This window comes from Endocarpon pusillum (assembly GCF_000464535.1).
Source record: "Endocarpon pusillum Z07020 unplaced genomic scaffold scaffold344, whole genome shotgun sequence".
NCBI classification, from domain to species: domain Eukaryota; kingdom Fungi; phylum Ascomycota; class Eurotiomycetes; order Verrucariales; family Verrucariaceae; genus Endocarpon; species Endocarpon pusillum.
Genome location: NW_006916325.1, coordinates 523,509 through 542,471, shown reverse-complemented (window position 1 = coordinate 542,471; position 18,963 = coordinate 523,509). Strand labels below are relative to the sequence as shown.

Here is an 18,963-nt window from a genome sequence, read left to right as displayed (position 1 = left end):
GCATGAGACTTTTGCTTGGCAAGTAGAACCAATTGGGTCTATTGTTAAGCAAAATTGCAAGGAGAATTGGCACCTAAGCTCTCATCTAGCTATTGATGAGGCTATGATAGCCTATAGAGGCCGCAGTACTTATAAGACTAAGCTCCCGAATAAGCCAATCAAGGAGGGCTATAAGGTGTGGGTACTCAGCGACGCTGGATACGTATATGATTGGCTATGGCATAGCCGTATTAAAGGACCAGAGGATATCCCTCAAGAGGGTATTAAATTCGATTAAGTTATTAAAAAAGAGCTTACGGAGCTTACTATGATACATCTAGCACCAACATTTGCTCTTGTTATTCGACTTGCACAGCGTTTGCGTCAAATCCATCCAACGCGCGTTTTTTGCTTCTTTTTGGATAATCTATTTCTGAATGTCAACGTTGCTTAATCGCTACTTGCTCTTCGTATTTGCTGCATAGGCACTACTCGCAAAAACGCTCAAGGAATCCCTGTATGGATTCTAAAGCTAAAAGAGTATAACCGTGGCCTTGTTTGGAATTCTATGCTTGCAGAAGTTGTTGATAACACGCTTTGCTTTCTATGGCAAGATAATAACGCTGTTATAGGCTGTACAACTGCTCATAATCTTCAAAATGACACGGTTTTACAACTTCGAAGACGATCCTCTCTTACGTTAATAAATGCTCAAATCGTACACCTTGTATTTGGCAACTTGCCCTTTAAATGGCTCTATATTCCTTGAGCTATTGATGACTATAACCACTATATGAATGGCGTTGATCGAAGCAATTAATTACGGAAGAACTTCACAGCTTATAGGCCCTACGAACGTCGTGTTTGGCGCCCCTTATGGTACTATATCCTTGATATCTGCGCAGTTAACAGCTATCTCATTTAGAAAGGGGATATAGCAGATATAAAGAAAAGAGGTCAACGCCCGTTTCGAAAAGCACTTATTAACGCCCTTCTCAAAATGCCCTACCCTATCGAAACGCTAGTGCCTATTAAGCAGCACTATAAGAGCAAGCCTATGCCTCTACCTAATCGAGCAACTCAAGGTCATAGCTGGCAGCCCTTAGAAAAGCGCGGATACTGTATATGGTGCAAAAAGAGCGCTCAAGAGGAGAAGCAGCTCAATAGGCCAGCATTAGCAGAAATCGTCAATTCTGTCGCTCCTAAGCGTACGAAAACGTCGTACGGAGGATGCAGAAGCTGTAACGTCTATCTATGCGTAAAAGGAGCTTGTTTCAAGCAATATCACTGTCAATAGCCAAATAATAGCTTGCTGGCGCTCTTGCTGGCGCTTTTTGCTCGATTCCTGCTCGATTTCTGTATGCCAAGCAATTTTGACGCTAAAAGGGTGCAAATTCACCACCGGCGCGTGGGATACTGTATGTGATACTCCGTACGGAGTACTCCGTATGTATGTACGTAGAATTGAGTCAAGCCAAGGCGCGGCGCCCCTCTCCAAGCAAACGCCTCCACCGTCCTCCGGCCCCAACACGGCTGCGGTCGGAGTTTCATATTAAAAGACTCTCATTTCACCCAGTCATATGCCAGAGACAACCTGGTCTCAAATCCTGGCTATATCCTGCCACCATCTATGAGACATACCCTCATCTTACATCCGAAACAGATATGAGCTGGCCGTCGCAGGTGCACAATCGCGTGGAAAACCTTTACATCTGCAATCAGTGAAATCTTCCGAATGCGCAGTCGTGCCCAACGTCTCGACAGTATTTTTCGCAATAGATGACTGCAAGCAGACATGTCAACTGAGGAGGCTACGGTGGCAACAAGGACTTCATTATCGAAGTTCGAGATTGTCCTGTCGTGCAATCCACCGATCCTTGCATCGTTTCTCCTCCACGCACCGACGACCACCATATTTCAGCTCTATCACACCTCTAGCTATCTACGACAGTTCCTGCGCTCTTATCCAACTGCCTGGAAGTACCTCTCCTTTCGATTACTCCAACCATCTCCTACACCTCCTCCCGCAGCCGCCAACGTTCCAGGTGCAAATGGCTCGGTTGCCAGACAGTCTCGGAATTATGCCCTCGATCAGCTCCTCCTGAATGTGGTCAACCCGTACAGCAGCTGTTTGAAGAGCCTGGAACTTGACAATACTGCCGTCAGCGGCCAAATCCTGATATCGACTGTGCTCAGCCAGCGGAGGGAGACTCTTGAGCACCTGTCAATCCGAGGCTGCAAAAATGTATCTTTGAAGTATCACATCGTTCCATGGCTCACCCTCTTCAGCCTGCAGATGGGAGGACAGAGTGGGAAGGCGGTCATTAGTCCGGGGCACCAGGAGCTCGCACTGAAAAGCTTATATACCTACAGATGTCGACATCATCGGAGACGCCCATATTTGCCCAGCTCACTCACGAGAAAGGACAGTGATTCAGAACCCACACACGAGCTTGTTATTCTATGCCATCAGCTTGGAATATGGACGGATACAGCCTGGTGCACAACACCTGGTGTGAGATGTTTCAGGAGGAGAGGATACGTCACTATGAGAGCACCCGCCGATACGAAAGAGGTATGGGTGGTATACGATCGTTTGTGGAGAAGTAAGAACTGGGTTGGATTGATCGAGGACAGAAACGAGGCATCACGTGTTAAGGCCCCTGCGCAGAGAGATGGAAGGGTCTGGGAACAGGATGAGAATGGAACGGAGGGTGAAGCCCTTGGCGTTGGCAATGACAAAGTTCGGTATGACGATGGGAAACATTTACCAATGCATCTTCGGAAAAGTCATTGCGAGTTTGTAGAGGCAGTGACATGCGACAACTGCTCATCTGTCATATTGGAAAGATGCGAACAATGTTCGGTGTTGATGCACTGTGCTGGCTGCAGGAAGACTCTTTGTGCAAGCTGTGCATTCGATAGACCATACACGCGAAATCGGCCTGGAGACGCAGAGCTCGAGGAAGGCCCCGGTGAGGAGCGGAAGGACAAATTCTGGTGGGCACCAGGATACTCGATATCCCCATGCTCAATGCAAGATCAAGACGACACTGCAAATGGCAATGGTCCAGTCTTGCAACTTCCAAATCCCTCGTCGAAGTTCAAGTGGTGTTGTACAGAACCTGTCTTTTCAGGCGGTGGTGGCATCACATTTGGACCAGGCAACAGCGGTCGAGATTTTGAGCGCATGCGAGCAGCTCCGTTACCGAAGGGCGAGGGTTGGGAAGACGCAGAATTTCATTCTGGCCGCAGGGCTGAAAAAGAGGCCTATCTTGCACAAGAGAAAATACCCAGTTCACGGATTCGGCTCAACAAGACTGACCATTACGATGTCATGCATCAGCTGCTTGGCCCCGAAAAGCAACCATCTCTAGTGCCGCGCAATCTTTGTGACGAGTGCTACGCATCCAAGCATTGGAAAGTCAAATGTAAAGCCTGCTCCCAATCGCTATGTCTACAGCATGACCTTCGGGGCCTCAAGATGCGCCTCTGCGGATATCGAGACTTGGCATCGGAGAAGGAAGCGTTGAATAGACGGCAGAAATCAATTGAGACCATGGAGCTTTCTCTGGAGCGATTGAAAGGGTTTATTCCCGCGTGCAATTGGTCAGGCGTGCCCGACGTCTGGCACAAGGATCGTTACGAACGACTTCGCGGCCTGGCAAGAAGTTCTGAGATCGATGATACCGACAGCACCAATGCAGAGCTTGGCCAGGGACCACGTCTTCCTGCTTTACAATCAAGCACTACAGAACAAGCAGTTCTACACTTGCCAGCTGCCACACCCAGTAACCATAACGAAAACGACAGACTCAACAGACCCACCTCTCCAAGCTCAAACGCAACCGCTGCTGCATCGCGCTCTACCTCACCGGCTCCATCTGTAGACTCTGTCACCATACCCACTCCTACCCCCGAAGAAGCCCCTGAGAAACAGGAGGATGGTATAGAGCCGCATCCAAAATGGATTGGTTGTCTCGGCTTCGCTTGTCCACAATTTCGCGGGTCAGGGGATCATCGACAGCGTTGCAGTGCTTCGTTTAAAGAGTGTGCGGGCTGCAAAGTCAACGTTTGCAAAGAATGTGCCGACAAGATGCCAAAACCTTGTAGATGTGAGGGCTGCGTCGAAAGGTCACTTGTAGGTACTGCTAATCCGACGACAGCAGCGGTGACCGCGGTCAGTGCGACTATCAACGGCGTCATCGTCACGGCACACGCGGCTCATACTGTTACAGCAAGCACGAGTACTATTGGTATCGAGACGAACAGATTTTGGTGCCCAAATTGTCGGTGGGAACGCGTACGAGGCGGGAGGTGTAAAGCTGGCCGGCAGAGGATAACGACGAAGGGCAAGGGCAAAGGTAAGGACAAAGGTAAGGAAAAGGGGAAGAGAAAGTCTCAAGGGTCGTCGGAAGAGACAACCAGGCCTGCACCGGCTCCAACAGGCATTGATGACGAGACAGCGCAGAACGTCGCGGAATTCGAGGACTTAGTGGCCAGAGGAGATGAAGCATTACATGCTGAGCTCAATGCTGTTTCTGGTCCCCCCGATAGTGTGCCGATGGCAGATCCATCTTCGATACCAGCGCCACCACCGCTACCTCCTCCAATGCAGCCGCGGGTTCAGGGTCCTGTTACTGTTTCGATCAATAACGCTCAACATCCCAGCACCAACAATGCCGAGGAGAGAGATCTGGATAGGATCAGCGCTATGGTCGATGATCTGCAGACAAGAATCGAGAGATTGAGAGTCGTCTACGCGTCCAGGCGACAGCAGTCAGAGCAGTCTGATGCGGGTGACGTAAGCTCTGCAGAACGCTCTGCAGAACGCTCTGAGACTGTTGATGGCAATGGAGACGGGGGGTCTCTTGCCGCAGTTGAGGCTGAGGAGATGGATTGAGGGCCAAAGGGCCATTCCGGGGGGATAAGAACATCGACAATGAGAATGTTTTCAGACTGAGAACTGGTTCTTTATCTACCATGTACGAACCAGGAATGCTGGGCGGGTGTGGCTTATTCCAAATGGCGTCTTTGAAAAGTTGCAGAGGGACCAAGCGTGTGATTAATGAGTGCTGTTAGTGGAAGGGAGCAACGCATAGCGGACGAGCAAGTCTCTCAAGCACTCTGTTCGGTTATAATTGATTCATTCCATGCTGTCTCCTTTCCAACCTTGCATACGTAATATACGGTTCTCCAGTTGAACGTTTTACACTTGTTGGAGCATCACCAGACCTTGTTTACCACAACAAGCACCAAACAGAGTGACTCGGGACCCAGTAGACGAGTCTTGAACTACCATAGTGATCATCATCTCAAGTCACGATTTCGCTAGGTCGAGGCGCCAAGATAATTCCTTGAGATGGGACGCCTGGGGCTGAGCCTGCTCCGTCGGGCTGGACTCGAAGGCCTCTCCCTCTCTTGTCCCTCACTTCAGCTTACAGACCAGACCAGACCAGACCATTCTCTCCAACTACCAGACGATGGGTCTTTGGGGTCTCTTGTGCGACTGCTTCAAGCGGCACTCTATTGTCAAACCTCATTCCAAGCCCAGCTATGCACGTCTCGTCGAAGCCAAAAAACCACCAGCTTATTCATCCCTCCCAATTGATGTTGCAACCGTGTCATCCCACCGTTCTAGCTGGAAGGCCGATGGCATCGACGAAGGCGCTCGATTGCTACCACCGCATCTTACTGTGATAGATGAGAAAGAGCCTTTGGAGGCAATTGTCGACTCTGCCGCTTCGTCTCCGCAGTCGTCTACGGTCTCGCTTCCTAGCACTCGCATCACTGCTTTGACGGTCACGACTAATAACACTGGCGCAAGTCGTGCCTCGAGAATGAGCCATTATTCAGGAATCACGTTCGAGGCACCTCCTTCGTACAGTTCACGGCGGTCTGTTACACTTCAACGGTCGAACCGCTCATCTTGGGATCGACCGCATCCTGTTCATGCTGAGGACTGGTTTGACCAATTTCGAGATCCCTGAAAGATTGACACATACCATGAAATTATTTCAGCTTGTTGAGTACTCATGGAGTCTACCTGCAAACAGCGGCTGCAGCCATTTGAATTCACTCCTTCTCCCCCAGGATATACTACTGCCCATTTGACACGATACTCTATTCACTTGACAAAGAAATCACTTGCTCGCAATCGGATCTCGCAGTTGGATCAAGATTTTAAAAGTTGCTGCATTTTGGGCATGGCGCATCTATGAAATTTCATGGTTAGGTGACCCGGGCTATGCAAGACCTGAAGGATACGGCAAAAAGGAACGCAATCTATACAAAATTCGTCCAGCAGGATGTATGATGCATCTTCCGGCCACGTGGATAGGGAGTGATCAGTTCACAAGCCCCCAGGGCTTCTTTCGTCCCGACTCCTAGCAGTGTGACAACCCTTCCACAGCATAGAACCCAAATGACTACCATGGGGTGCTATGGGCCTCTTCCATCAGTGCCACATCTCGCTTGTGGACGAAAGCGAAGATGGCTCATGGATGTGACGTTTTATAGCCAGACGTCTGGAAGCATTTCGTCAAGGACAAATGCTAGACCTGACTCTACATATGTCTTTGTAATGCCTTTCAATTCGCAAAGCATTAGGCCCTGGTTCAGATGGTTGTGAACGACACTATTCTGGATTACAGGATAACATGTCCTGGATTGTTCGGGTTCTCCCTGGCCAGAGACCTTGTATTTTAAGAGGATGTGGCTAAATCATATAGAGCTCAGACCGATCTGTGAAAGACCACTCCAGCAAATTATATCTAACTTACAGAAAAATTCTGACTATCCTGCTTGATCATTGTTCCCTCTCTTTCTTTGGTCTTTGAGCTAGAGTGACTTCGCTCCCACTCTCACGTCTTCCAAGCTCAACGTCACTACTATTGAGCTCGGTCCAGCCGTTTTCGAGCTTGGTCTCGGCACCCTCGGTGATCGGCACGACTTCGTCCATTTCACTAACGGATCTGTTTGCAATCTCTTGCTTACACTTCTCGATAGCCTCGCGAGCAGCTGCGACCGCTCGGCGTCGCTCCTCTCTTCCCTTACTCTCATCATAGTGGGTTTCGTTCTCGTCCTTTCCTTCCTTGCCCTCAAGCTCTCCTACCTCCTCCTTATCTTCATCCGCTACCCACCTCTTGTAGTCTTTCCAAAGCTCCTGAACGCTTTTGTGCAAACCACTTCGACCACACCAGTACTCCTCCTCATCATACTTGACCTCCTTCAACAGATGATTCAGTCTCGGCACAGTTCCAGTCCCGTATTCCTTCTCTAGCCAGTCCAGAAACCACGCGGTCATCTGGTATCCCGCGTCCCAGCGATCACCGGTCGTCCGCTTCCAATGCGGCGGTGACAGATCCGCTCTAAGCCTGACCCAATCTGCAAGCCCTTCTATAAGTCCTCCCGGTGCCGTGCCACATCCGTCCCATTGCCAACAATGCACCATCTCATGCACTATCACGCCCGTGATCTCACGTTTCAAGAGATCAGGCTTGATCCCAGCGACGTAGTCGGTAGATAAGTGGATCTCCTTGTGGTCATGATCGAGGGCCTTGCCTCGGGTGTAGGCAACTCCGCCAAAGGAGCTCAGGACTAGCGTCACGCTCCGACTGCCGGGCCATGACTCCCAGTATTGGCCGGGATAGAGAAGATCGAGGACGGTGCGGACGGCTTCTTCAAGGACTCCAGCCGCATCAATGCAAGATAAGAAGCTGCGCGCACCTTTCTCGGAGAGGTCTTGGATCTTTAGCCGGAGCAGAGGCGTTGGATAGACGCGACGGGGTGGAAAAGGCGCTTGTGGAGGTTTACCCGGTGAAGGATAGGGAGGCGGCGGCATTCTAAACGCGTCGCGATCTAAGGAAGGGATATCTTGTAAGATCCACGCTGTTACTCCGTATTGTAGACGAATCCGCGTAGAATCCCTTCCGAATCTTGGTAGCTCTAGGCGTCATGATAACAAGCAATAACAAGCTTCGATCAAGAGGCAGCGGGGATCCATCGGCGCGCTTATGCACGCCTCCGTGGCCTAACCATCCCAACCTCAACCTTGGTAAACTATCTCTCTGCCGGCATAGCTTCGGTCACGACTTCAGCGAATTGTACTCTGAACACCTCGTGTACAACCGGACCTCCCTACCTTCATTTTCAATAGTTCGGATGAGCCCAATGATTGTCGATATAATTACGGCTTAAACTTGTGCAAGCTTGATACCGCTGGCATGTCTTGACTTGAATCCCTCGTGAGTGCTGCCTGGATCGCTAACGCCCGATGCTTTGGCCTTTGCGAAGAGTTCAGATGGCTGGAATTGGCCACCTTCCGCTCTTAGGTCCATAGCATCAGAAAGTCGAAGGTGAGGCCGACGATCAAATTCACTGGCTTTCAGCATGAAGAGCGACAAGAGCTCCGTTCAAGGGCTGATCAATATTCATCAAGGACTAACAAGGCCTCTAACCCAGCGTAGGAATCCCGAAGGTGTCCAATACGGATCCCTGATTGAGCACCTTTCAGAAAGCGTTGACAATCAATAAACCGGGCCAGCGAGACCTTTCTTCTGTACAAATACTGCCTAGCACCGGTACGCGGACTTCCTGTATCTCAAAACTTCGTTCAAGGAACTGCCTCAAGAGGCACCTAAAGCTGGGCTATGGTAGCCATCAGCCCAAGCTGTACCATGCGGATGCAGTGAGACATCTTGATCATTCCAAAAAGTGGGTGATTCTCTTCATTTGGTCGCCCTGCATTGCTCAACTGAGTATGCACAGTCATTATAGTCTGATCATTTCAGCTCTGCCACGTACTCCTTGAGCGAAAGCGGCAGGAGCAGGTTGTCCTTCCTGAGATGGTTATCGAAGCCCACCATCTCTACTTTTGCTTTAGCCCAGTCCGGAAAGCTGAACCACGGCAATAGCGAAGCTGAATATAAGGCTCAGGAAAGAAGAGCTTGCATCGAAGACCTGAATGACTGGAGAAGACTCGAAGCGTCTTATGAAGTGCAGCAAGCCCACTTCCTCCAGGGCAACACTGGGGATCAAAAGATCTCCTCAGGGTGGATGCCGTTATGCCTGTTTGAGTAGTCTACTCTTGGAATGTGCTCGGGCAAGGGTACTCGTACCTCAAATGGAGCGCAGCTCCTGTAGCCGATCAAGACGGTCAGACAGGCAACAAGCACGAACAGGAAGCCTCCTTCTTGGTCTATCACGGAGCTTCGGGCAGTCTCTGGCAACTTAACACCTCGAATGATCAGTCTTGCTCCTCTCTTCCAAACAAGGGTGAGCATTTCTGTAGCTCACCAACAAACCCCATGGGACGTACAGAAGTAGTTGCATTGTCCAAGCAAGCTAAAGTATAGCCTGCGAATCTGGAGTGTTTCGTACCCTTACCAGGTCATGATGTCCTATTCGGGCAGGCATACGTGTTAAGCATCTCTACATGGTTGGGTGGTGATGGTCCGACAACTGCTGAGAGAGATGGTTGCTGTCCAGCTTTCAGGAGACATCGTTTCGACTTCAGTCACTGCTGGCTATTGCATGTTATGCTATGTTAAACGGGATTAGCTGTCCAGTCGTGTTCTGCACTGTATTTCCGGGCCATGCACTCCTCGCCCGCTTTCTGCCCTAAATCCCACGTTCTCCGCCAGCTGTTTTCCTTATTCCCACAATATTTGCACGGTTGGGCTGTCTCAGTCTCGCTTCAACAGTTTCTGCACCCGTTTTCACTTCCCTGAGCACCTTAGGACTCTTCTACCTCACCCTCGCTAGGTATTTCACGGATCTCCAAGCATCCAGAAGATCTGAGGTACTTGACAGCAGTCATTTTCCAGATCACTGTTGCTACGTGCTTCAAAGAGATACCAAAGCACCCAAAGCTCGGAGATCTACATATTACAGTTTACCTTCTGCCCTGTCTTTGCTTCTTGACCAAGAGAGGGTTCAAAGCATAAAGAGGAGCATATATCTACGTATCTGTATCATGGCAAGGTACGTGATAGCCTTTCACTCTGCTCTTTGTAGAGAAATTTTAGCTGAGACCTGAACAGCAATCGTTCAAGAAATGCAGCTGCACCAATGCTCAGTCAATGGACAGACCAAAACAGGTACTTCTCCACCTCCTTCAAGCATCTACATACTCGAGCTAACAGAGCTTGCCAGGCATCCACAGACACAGTCCACGCTACTAAGTCTTCCTCTTGAGATCCGCCTCATAATCTGGCAATATCTCCGACTGAAGCGCATCAACTATCGTCATGGCGCTGGTCTATTTGGGCATTACCAGGAAGGCTTGGAAAACACGACTCAGTACATCATCCCCTGGAAAGCGCCAATACACGACTTCTATGGCCTTGCCTTTGCCTGCCGCCTCACCTACACCGAAATCCAGCAAGTACATAACCCGGCCACCATACTCACCAGTCACTGGGACCTGAGCAAGCTCCTCTACGTCCTCCACGCCCGTCGACCCATCGTCATCGACACATTCCGACTAGCAACCGAAGGCCGGGGAACAGTGGCACTGCCAAGCGAGATCAACATCCACGAAATCCAACAGCAGATGGCGCGCGCCCTCCTCGAGCTCAAACGCCAGTACGAAAGCGTCGAGTTCCAGAAAATCAGTTGGATCGATCTTCGGACCGAGGGGGTGGGCACCGCCTCAGAGACAAGACATTACAGCCTGCGCTTCGAGATCCACGTGGGCAAGAAGCGCCAGCACACGCTAGGCGGCCGCATCCAGCGAGGCAAGAAGTATCCTGCCCAGGTGTGGGCACGCGAGATCAGCGCGCTGGAGGACCACCTGAGTTTCGCCAAGCTGGATGAGCTGCTCAATAAGATGGAGGATACGCCGGAAGGGGGGATGGTGAATATGGATTAGAAGTTTAGAGTACCTAATTCTCCCTGATGGCAGATGAGACTCCCGAACGCCCTTTGGCCTACTATGATCCCTTTTCCATATCACTGTGAAATTGAAGATATGCATCATAACACAGCAAACGCGTAGCAAGACTCTTACTGTTCGCCCAGAAGCACAATCCTAATCCCAATCTTTTTTCTCAGACACTCAGCCATCCGCACCCCTGGTTGCCCTGGGATGCCTATACTGTGCGTCCTATTCTAACATCACAAATCAACCACGTTATCATGAAATGCAACCCGAGCGTCCGTTGACATACACACACAACCATAAATACTCCTTTGTCTTGTACACAGGAGCACGTGAGACTACTACTTAATGACATGAATTCGTGCGAAGAAGAATTAGAATTACACCAAACAATGAAGCACGCCCGTCCCTTTTAGCAGCATGCCGATCTGATCTGATCTAATCTCATCTACCAAAGCAAAGGAACCTATCTAGCACGTCAAGAAGAAAGCGCAGGAGGCTACCTTCAAGGAGGTGGAGGCTATCGTGCCTGTGCCTGTTTTTATTATTGAAGGGTGTGCCCGTCTTTCGGCAGATTCATCAGCAGATGCATGAACGTCTATTTATCTGTCTGTCTGTCTATGAGCAACCAGCTCGCTATGACTGTCTAGTTTTCATCCAATGTCTAAGCCAGCGCAATGTGATCCAATGCGATGCGATGCAATGCGATGCAAAAATCCGTAGGGCCCGTCAATGCTTGCGCAAGCCCCCCCCCGGGCCCATTCATCTATGCAGGACTCTATGCCAAACAATCGCCCGCCTCGACCGCCCTCCTAAACGCGCCATTAAAGAACTGAATCATAGCCGTGTAGTGGAACAGGATCCCGCCCAGCACAGCCAGATGCCAAATATTGTGACTCCCACCCACATAGTCAAACGCGCCGGGGAACCATCGCTCGGGAACATGGGAGGCGTAGATCATGGCGCCGGCCACGTAGACGAACAGGCTCTTCGCGATGGGGGCGTAGAAGTAGAAACTCCACTCCGGGCCCCTGGTCATGTTCAACTGAATGACGGGCGCGAAGCCCGTGGCGGCGAGGGTGACGTAGAAGGCTACGCGCGCCCAGGCCATATCGGCGCGGTTGAAGGTCGATTGCCACGGGAGGATGGTGCCGAGGATGCCGAGCACAGCGGTCAAGGCCATGTAGACGCTGCGGGAGACGGGTTCGCAGTAGAAGGCTGTCCATTCTGTGGAGAGGATGCTGGCTGCGACGAGAAAGGAGATTCCCGTGTAGTCAACGCAGGCGAAGCGTTCGAGCAGGGTTTTGTCGGCGATGCCGTTCATGGTGTGCCACATGGTGGAGCAGATGAGGCATTTGCAGGCGGCGGCGAAGAAGATGGCGGAGATCAAGACGTCGGTTTTGGTGCTGAGGGGGAAGGTGGCAGAGGTTGGGTAGAAATAGAATGCTATGGCGAGGACGATAATGAGCCCGATGACGTGGGACCAGATGTTGACGGTTTCGTTGGAGGGTTTGAAGATGGACGTTAGGCATTCGACCTTGGATTCGGTGAATCGGTAGCCCCGGATGATGTGCGGGTTTACTTGCCAGGGATGGGGCAAGTCTTCATATCTGATGAGACGCGTCTCAGCTGCCTGTAACAAGGCACTTGAGATGCTTTCTTTGAGCACCTCCTTGGCTTTTCTTGCTCGGTCAAAGCCTTCATCTATGATTTCTCGAGTGTGCGCTATCGAGTTGTCCACTCTCTTCCACCCTTCATCGATAGCCGCTGAAAAGTTTGATTGTCTGGCATGTGCCCGTGCTTCCAATTCCGACAAATAGCTGTCCATCAATTTCATGCTGGCCTGCGCTTTTTGTTCCAAGGATTGTTTTGATGGTATGGCATTGCTGAAGCGTGACTCCAATGTCTCCACGCAGATCTTAGCTCTCTGCTTGGCGGCGCCCCATATCAGCTCTCCGGAAGCATATGAGCACGAATCTCGCACAGCTTCGAGCGCGGCATAGCCTTGCTTCAGGGTGGCATCCAGGTGAAGGATGCGCTCTTGTCGATAATTGTCCAGCCATGCTAAGCGCCGCTCGAGTTCGGACAGAAACAAATCAACACGGACAAAGATGGCGTCTGCATCGTAAATGTGAGAACGTCGAGAGACAGGCGAGTCGTAGGAGTGTCGTCGCCCACGTCGAGGGTAACGTTCTAGATTTGGAGAATCTGTGCCGAAGTAGCCAGGGGAGGAGGAAGAGGAAGAGGAGGAAGGTGACTCCACTGTTAAGGCAGAGATAGCACAGGACATGGCTTGAAGGAGAATTGTTGTCTACAGATCCACGAATTCAACCAGGTGGTGTAGTTGAACCGAAGAAGAGGGGCAGATAGGACGATGAAGTAGGTCGACAACAGGCGGGGAATGCGAAGGCCTGGTCTGGTGCCCCCAACAACGGTATAATTGACTATGAGGAATGGTGTAGAGAGGATGAATGATGCTGTACTACGTAGTATATTGGGGTGAATCGGAAGAGTCGAAAAGGGAACGTGGAGGAGTGGCGGGCGCTGAGCCCTGGGCTGTAGAGGATCTAACTACGTAGTAGACGAAGTGTGGGAAACTGAATGGAAGCTACTACGTTAGATGGCTTGGCCTGCTTCTCACATGCATTACTCCGTACTACGTAGAGGACTGCCGCCCAATAGTCTCCCGGAAAATGTGACGTCGCCATGGCGCCGGTGGGGCTCCAGGCTGAGAGACCCTGGGACCCTGCAGGAAGTAGTCGAATTACACCCCATCCACCCTTAATCATCAATTGAAGTGTCTTCAATGGAGTAATGATTTATGACCAGCATATCCTGGAGCTCATCCTGGAGCTCATCCATATGTCCCAAGATTGTCTATTTCGCTGGGTCTCGACACATGTCATCGTGCTAACCACAAGAGCACTCGGCCATATGACTTCTGGAAGTAGGTGCCTTCTCTCAACCTATCAGGGTACCTATATTGTCATTCCATACGGGCTGAGCCATCGACAGCATTGCGCAGACATCCTTCGGCTTTCGGCTATATACACATACCATGTGTCTCTTCGTGCTACAACGTGCCATGCCATGGACGTCATAGTTGATTGACCTTCGAGGTTCATTTGACCTTTGAGTACAAACCAAGGCCTAATCAGTAGCCTGCTGCTGCTGAGATTGTAGATGCAGCAGTATCTTTCCGGGAGATGCTACGTAGTAAGTGTGTTAAGTGCTCTCCTCGTCGAGCCAAGCTGGCGCCATAATAGTTCTGATCCACGGGGGTCGCTAGCTTAATGTTACTGTTATACGGAGTACTCCGTACGGCTACCAATCTCCAATCAAGTTTAACAACAGCTATAAACTGCCCGGGCCATGCGCATCTTTACTTACTAACCCACATCAAGTTAGCAGTGATCTAGAAGACTTGCTTCGGGCTATGTACTGCACTTCCTCTTCTTCTTCTTCTCCTCCTTCTTCTTGACCTTCTACATGACTGATAATATCCCTTGAATACGGAGTCTGCTATTAGGGCATACGTCTCGTGCTATTAAAGGTGATTGAATCAATTGACACACTATGGATCTCATGAGGCAACCCATCCATCCCTTACTCTAGCTCTTGATTTCAGGAACCAGCTTCTTGGATTCTCCTTTTCGATCGTCAAGTCCTTTCCTTCTACAGCGCGTCTGAGTTTGGCTGTAAGCAGGATGCACCTCCGGCCGATGCAGCTCAGTGATATACCTGTCATAGCTGACGTGTCCGCGGAGACGCAGCTGGAAGATGAAATTGTAGAGTTCATCGCTCCTCATCGCAGTAAATACTATACCTCCTACCGAGATGGATTCGTTCGGAGAATCCACGCGCGACGTCTGAAACCAGGCTGGATCTATTGGGTTGCCGAGACGGATCACGGCGATGAGCCTACCGCTCTGCAGAAAATGAGGGGTGAGGAAGAATTGGGAGGCCGGCTTATTGGATATGCGGCGTGGACAAGAGTAGGAAAGAGCCCTGTTGCACGCAATTGGCAAAGGATGAACAAGGGATGGTTTGCAAGTGAGTGATTCTGACAAGAAACATCTGTGAGGCTAGAAGGGGTCTCGTGGAGAGGGAGACGACGTTGCTCATATGTCGGTGCTCGATGCAGAATTTGAGTCTTGTTTAGCTGGACTCAAGAGCTTCTATTGGGATTTCTTCAACCTCGACTGGTCTATGGACCCATCGAAACGCGCCATTCTCACCGGTCTCTTCGCTCAGACCTTTGGCGACGACATCTTCCCCGAAGCATGGCTGCTAGCCAACGTTGTTACACATACGGACTATCAGCGACGCGGCATTGGCACCCGTCTCGTCCAATGGGGCTTGGATCAATGCGAGGCTGAAAGAGTGCCTTGTGGTGTCGAGTCGAGTTTTGCCGGCAGGAGGTTGTATGAGAAGCTGGGCTTCCGGAAGTTTGATGATTTAAGGTATGGCGAGAATGAGAAGGAGACGATGGCCGTGATGGTTTGGGAGCCGCCCGGCCTGGAGGGTCGCTGGTTTCATAAGGCGAAGGCAGCGGCTGATATTCTAGAGACTGGGGCGTCCAGCATGCTTGTAACGTGACCACTACGCCATCAACACAGTACAGCTCCACTATATTAAGTTACCTTGCAGAACAGGAGACTTACCACTCCTCCTTGCACTCATAGGAAATCGAATGGTGAGGGAGGCAGTCGGCCTGGTCACACGATGACCACGCCAGAGTAGATTATTTCAACAAGGGGTTATTATCTACTTGTCCAGCTAGAAGTCAGCTCGCAACCTCTCATGGGGTACTGCTTCAATGATAGCTATGACCCTCTACTTGGAGCAGCAATGGAGAGTTTTTCAATCAACGAACTTGCTATAATTCGTTGCATCAAGCCCTGCTTTCACAACCTAGGGGGGCATCTCATAAGCGACTTCAAGTTGTTGAAATGACATATCAGTAGTGACTTCCAAACGCGAGACTGACTTTTCTCAAAGCGCGCCTTGTGAAGGCTCAGCAGCACTTACAGTATCTTTCGTCTACGGCGCTGTGTATTGCATATCGTGGACATGCTTGAGACACGTCCTTGTCCTTCCATCGAGTGTTGTAAATTTGTCTCAACGCTTCTAGGCTGCTGGTCAAAAATATACACGCTAGCTTAATTACTAACCAATGTCGCCTTCTCGGTTACGAAAATCGGCACCTAGAACACAACGATGATAATCATCATCTTTGCAAGGTGGCGAGTTGACGACACCACCACTACTATCTGGTTGTGGTAGATGGATACTTCATGGATACTGCATCGAAGGTCGCTTCGAGTCCGTATCTTATCGTGGCCGATGTCCCGAGGCACACAACCTTGCATATCGTGCCTCCACCTGCATTGACCTGCATCGTGTCATCTCAACTAGGCAGCTCCCTTTGCGAAATTTGAGTAAGCTCGCATATTTGGCCAATCAGAAAACATTGTCCACCACAGCTTGCTTACCTTGCTGATCGCTACGATCAACTTGAGTATGGAGACATTTCTCCTCATCTGCTCGGTCGTGGTTCCTTATTCTTTTGGTCGTTATTCCTCTTGTTTTCTGTCTTGTTTTTCTTTTTGTTCTTCCTTCAGCTTGCGCTCTTTTCACTCGCTTATTTCGGTTGGAGATGCTGTTCCTGAAGGCCAGTTTCCTTGCCTGCGCAGCACTGTTGTTGTCGAGCTCATTCGCCGCACCAGCTCCCCAAAAGTCGAATACCACCAATGTCCTCTATCCTGACCTTCTTGAGGCTACGACGGACGAGCTTGCTGAAGGTCTGAAGAAGGGCTTGTTTACTAGCGTCGACCTTGTCAATGTGAGCTTTATTCCCCCCTCATCCGGATGCCGTTCCTCCTGGCTTCATCTTGATGCTGAAGAACAATATAATCACAGGCATACACGGCTCGCATTCTCGAAGTGAACGACACCTTACGAGCGGTCGTCGAGATCAACCCAGACGCCCTGTCGATTGCTGCCGAACTCGATGCCGAGCGTAAGAATGGCACCAAACGCGGACCCCTCCATGGCGTTCCGATCTTGATCAAGAACAATATCGCCACCGCCGACAAGATGCAAAACACAGCGGGCTCATACGCGCTTCTCGGTGCAACCGTGCCAAGGGATAGCTTCATGGCTGCAAAATTGAGACGAACTGGTGCGGTCATCTTAGGAAAGACAAATCTAAGCCAATGGGCGAACTTCAGGAGTTTTAACACCAGCAACGGATGGTCTGCTTATGGTGGTCAGACACTTGGAGCATACTTTTCCAACCAGGATCCATCAGGTTCAAGTTCCGGGAGTGGTGTGGCAAGCAGTGTGGGCCTTGCACTCGCTGCTTTGGGCACCGAGACTAGTGGCAGTATTCTCAGCCCTTGCGATGCCAACAACCTGGCTTGTGTAAAACCCACTGTCGGTCTGACCTCCCGTGACCTGGTAATACCGATTTCGGAACACCAGGATACTGTTGGGCCCATGGCAAGAACCATGAAGGATGCGGCATACTTGTTGGCTGCTATTGCGGGACAAGACCCTAACGACAACTATACCTCTGCCATCCCCTTCCGCGACACCCCAGACTACGTTGCAGCCTGCCGAACGGACGCACTCAGAGGAAAACGTATCGGCATCCCTCGCAATGTCCTCCCCCGGTCAGAAGAGCTCATCCCAATCCTCGACGCCTTCGAATCAGCAATCGCACTGATCCGCGAAGCCGGCGCAACTATCGTCGATAACACCAATTTCACCGGCTATGAGCAACTCAGCAACAGCATGTCTCCCGGCATCGTCCTTGATGTAGACTTCATCACCGACCTTCCCAGGTACCTCTCGCAACTAGTCGCCAACCCCACCGGCGTACAAGATGTCGAGGACGTGCGCAACTTCACCCAACGTACCCCGGTGGAGGAGTACCCCGACCGTGACACGGGCGTCTGGGACGAGGCCCTCGACGGCCTCGGCTTCGGCAACACCGATCCGCGTTTCTGGGCCGCCTACCAGGAAAACCTGTTCCTCGCCGGCCCGCTCGGCCTGACCGGCGCACTGGCAAACTACTCCCTCGATGCCGTCATCTTACCCACCTCCTTCGCCCCCTTCGTCCCAGCTCTGATTGGCACTCCCGTCGTCACCGTCCCGCTGGGGTTCTACCCGCCCAACACGACCGTGATCCCCACCGATAGAGGCCTGAGCGCGGTGGGTCCGAATCTGCCGTTCGGGTTAAGTTTTCTCGGGGAAAAATTCAGCGAGGAGTTGTTGATCGGGTTGGGGTATGCGTTTGAGCAGAGGACGATGGTTAGGGAGACGGTGCAGCCGTTGGTGCTGCCGGTGACGGAGTTGGTCGATGTGGTGGGGATGGGTACGGGTATGGGTAGAGGTGGGAATTACAGCTCCAAGGAGAGGTGATGGAATGCTTGTGTTGGTGGTCAGGTATAGGGGTATAGAGGAGGGGTTGGGTAGAATTTGAGGGGTTGAGATGGCATGAACTCTATATATATTGATTGCTGATAGATGGTGTCATGTACATATCTCAGCCTAACTCGCTTGTCTAAATGCCACGTTAACCAGTCTGCTGATCTATCTGATCCACCACCTCTATCGACGAGGAGGAGGAATCCAGCCCCTTCCTAAACCGGCCCTGAATCCAGCACCGGTACATCTTGATCTTCTTCTGCCGATTCACGATCAACCTTCGATCCACATCCAGATCCAGAATCTCAAAGCCCGGGGATGATCTCACCTCCTTCTCACCTCCCTCTCCTCCTCCTCCTCCTCCTCCTCCTCCACCACCTCCTCCCGCACTCCCTTCTCCTCCTCCCTTTTCGTGGTTACCACCAGCCCAAAGCGCTCTCAACTCGTCAGCCTCGAAGAAATAGACCCTGGTCCCATCGCCCCGGACGTAGAAATTCTCCTCCATCCAGCGCCCCTTCCGGAAGCGCACCTGTGCCAGATCGCCCCTGCCGTAGTCGCGGAAGAGGACCTCGCCGCCGGGTCTGAGGAGGGTGTGGATGTTGTGGATGGCCTGGCGCCACTGGGCGGGGGAGAGGGCGGAGAAGACGAAGATGAGGAGGACGACGTCG

At 51.2% G+C, this 18,963-nt stretch overlaps 8 protein-coding genes across 8 annotated transcripts; 5 read left to right on the top strand and 3 right to left on the bottom strand.

Annotated features, from left to right (window-relative positions):
* Nucleotides 1-1,774: 1,774 nt before the first annotated feature.
* On the top strand, nt 1,775-4,882 carry EPUS_00632 (uncharacterized protein; the record flags this gene model as incomplete). The annotated part of the gene is made up of 1 exon (XM_007804661.1): nt 1,775-4,882. One exon carries the CDS (start codon nt 1,775-1,777, stop codon nt 4,880-4,882), a length of 3,108 nt encoding a protein of 1,035 aa, XP_007802852.1.
* Nucleotides 4,883-5,462: 580 nt separating this feature from the next.
* On the top strand, nt 5,463-5,969 carry EPUS_00631 (uncharacterized protein; the record flags this gene model as incomplete). Its single annotated transcript, XM_007804660.1, has 1 exon — nt 5,463-5,969. One exon carries the CDS (start codon nt 5,463-5,465, stop codon nt 5,967-5,969), a length of 507 nt encoding a protein of 168 aa, XP_007802851.1.
* Nucleotides 5,970-6,787: 818 nt separating this feature from the next.
* On the bottom strand, nt 6,788-7,822 carry EPUS_00630 (uncharacterized protein; the record flags this gene model as incomplete). The annotated part of the gene is made up of 1 exon (XM_007804659.1): nt 6,788-7,822. One exon carries the CDS (start codon nt 7,820-7,822, stop codon nt 6,788-6,790), a length of 1,035 nt encoding a protein of 344 aa, XP_007802850.1.
* A 2,214-nt stretch (nt 7,823-10,036) lies between these two features.
* EPUS_00629 (uncharacterized protein) lies at nt 10,037-10,852 on the top strand (the record flags this gene model as incomplete). Its single annotated transcript, XM_007804658.1, has 1 exon — nt 10,037-10,852. The coding sequence occupies one exon, from the start codon at nt 10,037-10,039 to the stop codon at nt 10,850-10,852; it is 816 nt and encodes a 271-aa protein (XP_007802849.1).
* Nucleotides 10,853-11,639: 787 nt separating this feature from the next.
* On the bottom strand, nt 11,640-13,151 carry EPUS_00628 (uncharacterized protein; the record flags this gene model as incomplete). Its single annotated transcript, XM_007804657.1, has 1 exon — nt 11,640-13,151. The coding sequence occupies one exon, from the start codon at nt 13,149-13,151 to the stop codon at nt 11,640-11,642; it is 1,512 nt and encodes a 503-aa protein (XP_007802848.1).
* A 1,417-nt stretch (nt 13,152-14,568) lies between these two features.
* EPUS_00627 (uncharacterized protein) lies at nt 14,569-15,460 on the top strand (the record flags this gene model as incomplete). Its single annotated transcript, XM_007804656.1, has 2 exons — nt 14,569-14,856; nt 14,951-15,460. 2 exons carry the CDS (start codon nt 14,569-14,571, stop codon nt 15,458-15,460), a joined length of 798 nt encoding a protein of 265 aa, XP_007802847.1.
* Nucleotides 15,461-16,520: 1,060 nt separating this feature from the next.
* EPUS_00626 (uncharacterized protein) lies at nt 16,521-18,289 on the top strand (the record flags this gene model as incomplete). Its single annotated transcript, XM_007804655.1, has 2 exons — nt 16,521-16,706; nt 16,784-18,289. 2 exons carry the CDS (start codon nt 16,521-16,523, stop codon nt 18,287-18,289), a joined length of 1,692 nt encoding a protein of 563 aa, XP_007802846.1.
* Nucleotides 18,290-18,443: 154 nt separating this feature from the next.
* Nucleotides 18,444-18,800, bottom strand: EPUS_00625 (uncharacterized protein; the record flags this gene model as incomplete). The annotated part of the gene is made up of 1 exon (XM_007804654.1): nt 18,444-18,800. One exon carries the CDS (start codon nt 18,798-18,800, stop codon nt 18,444-18,446), a length of 357 nt encoding a protein of 118 aa, XP_007802845.1.
* Between the last annotated feature and the right edge of the window lie 163 nt (nt 18,801-18,963).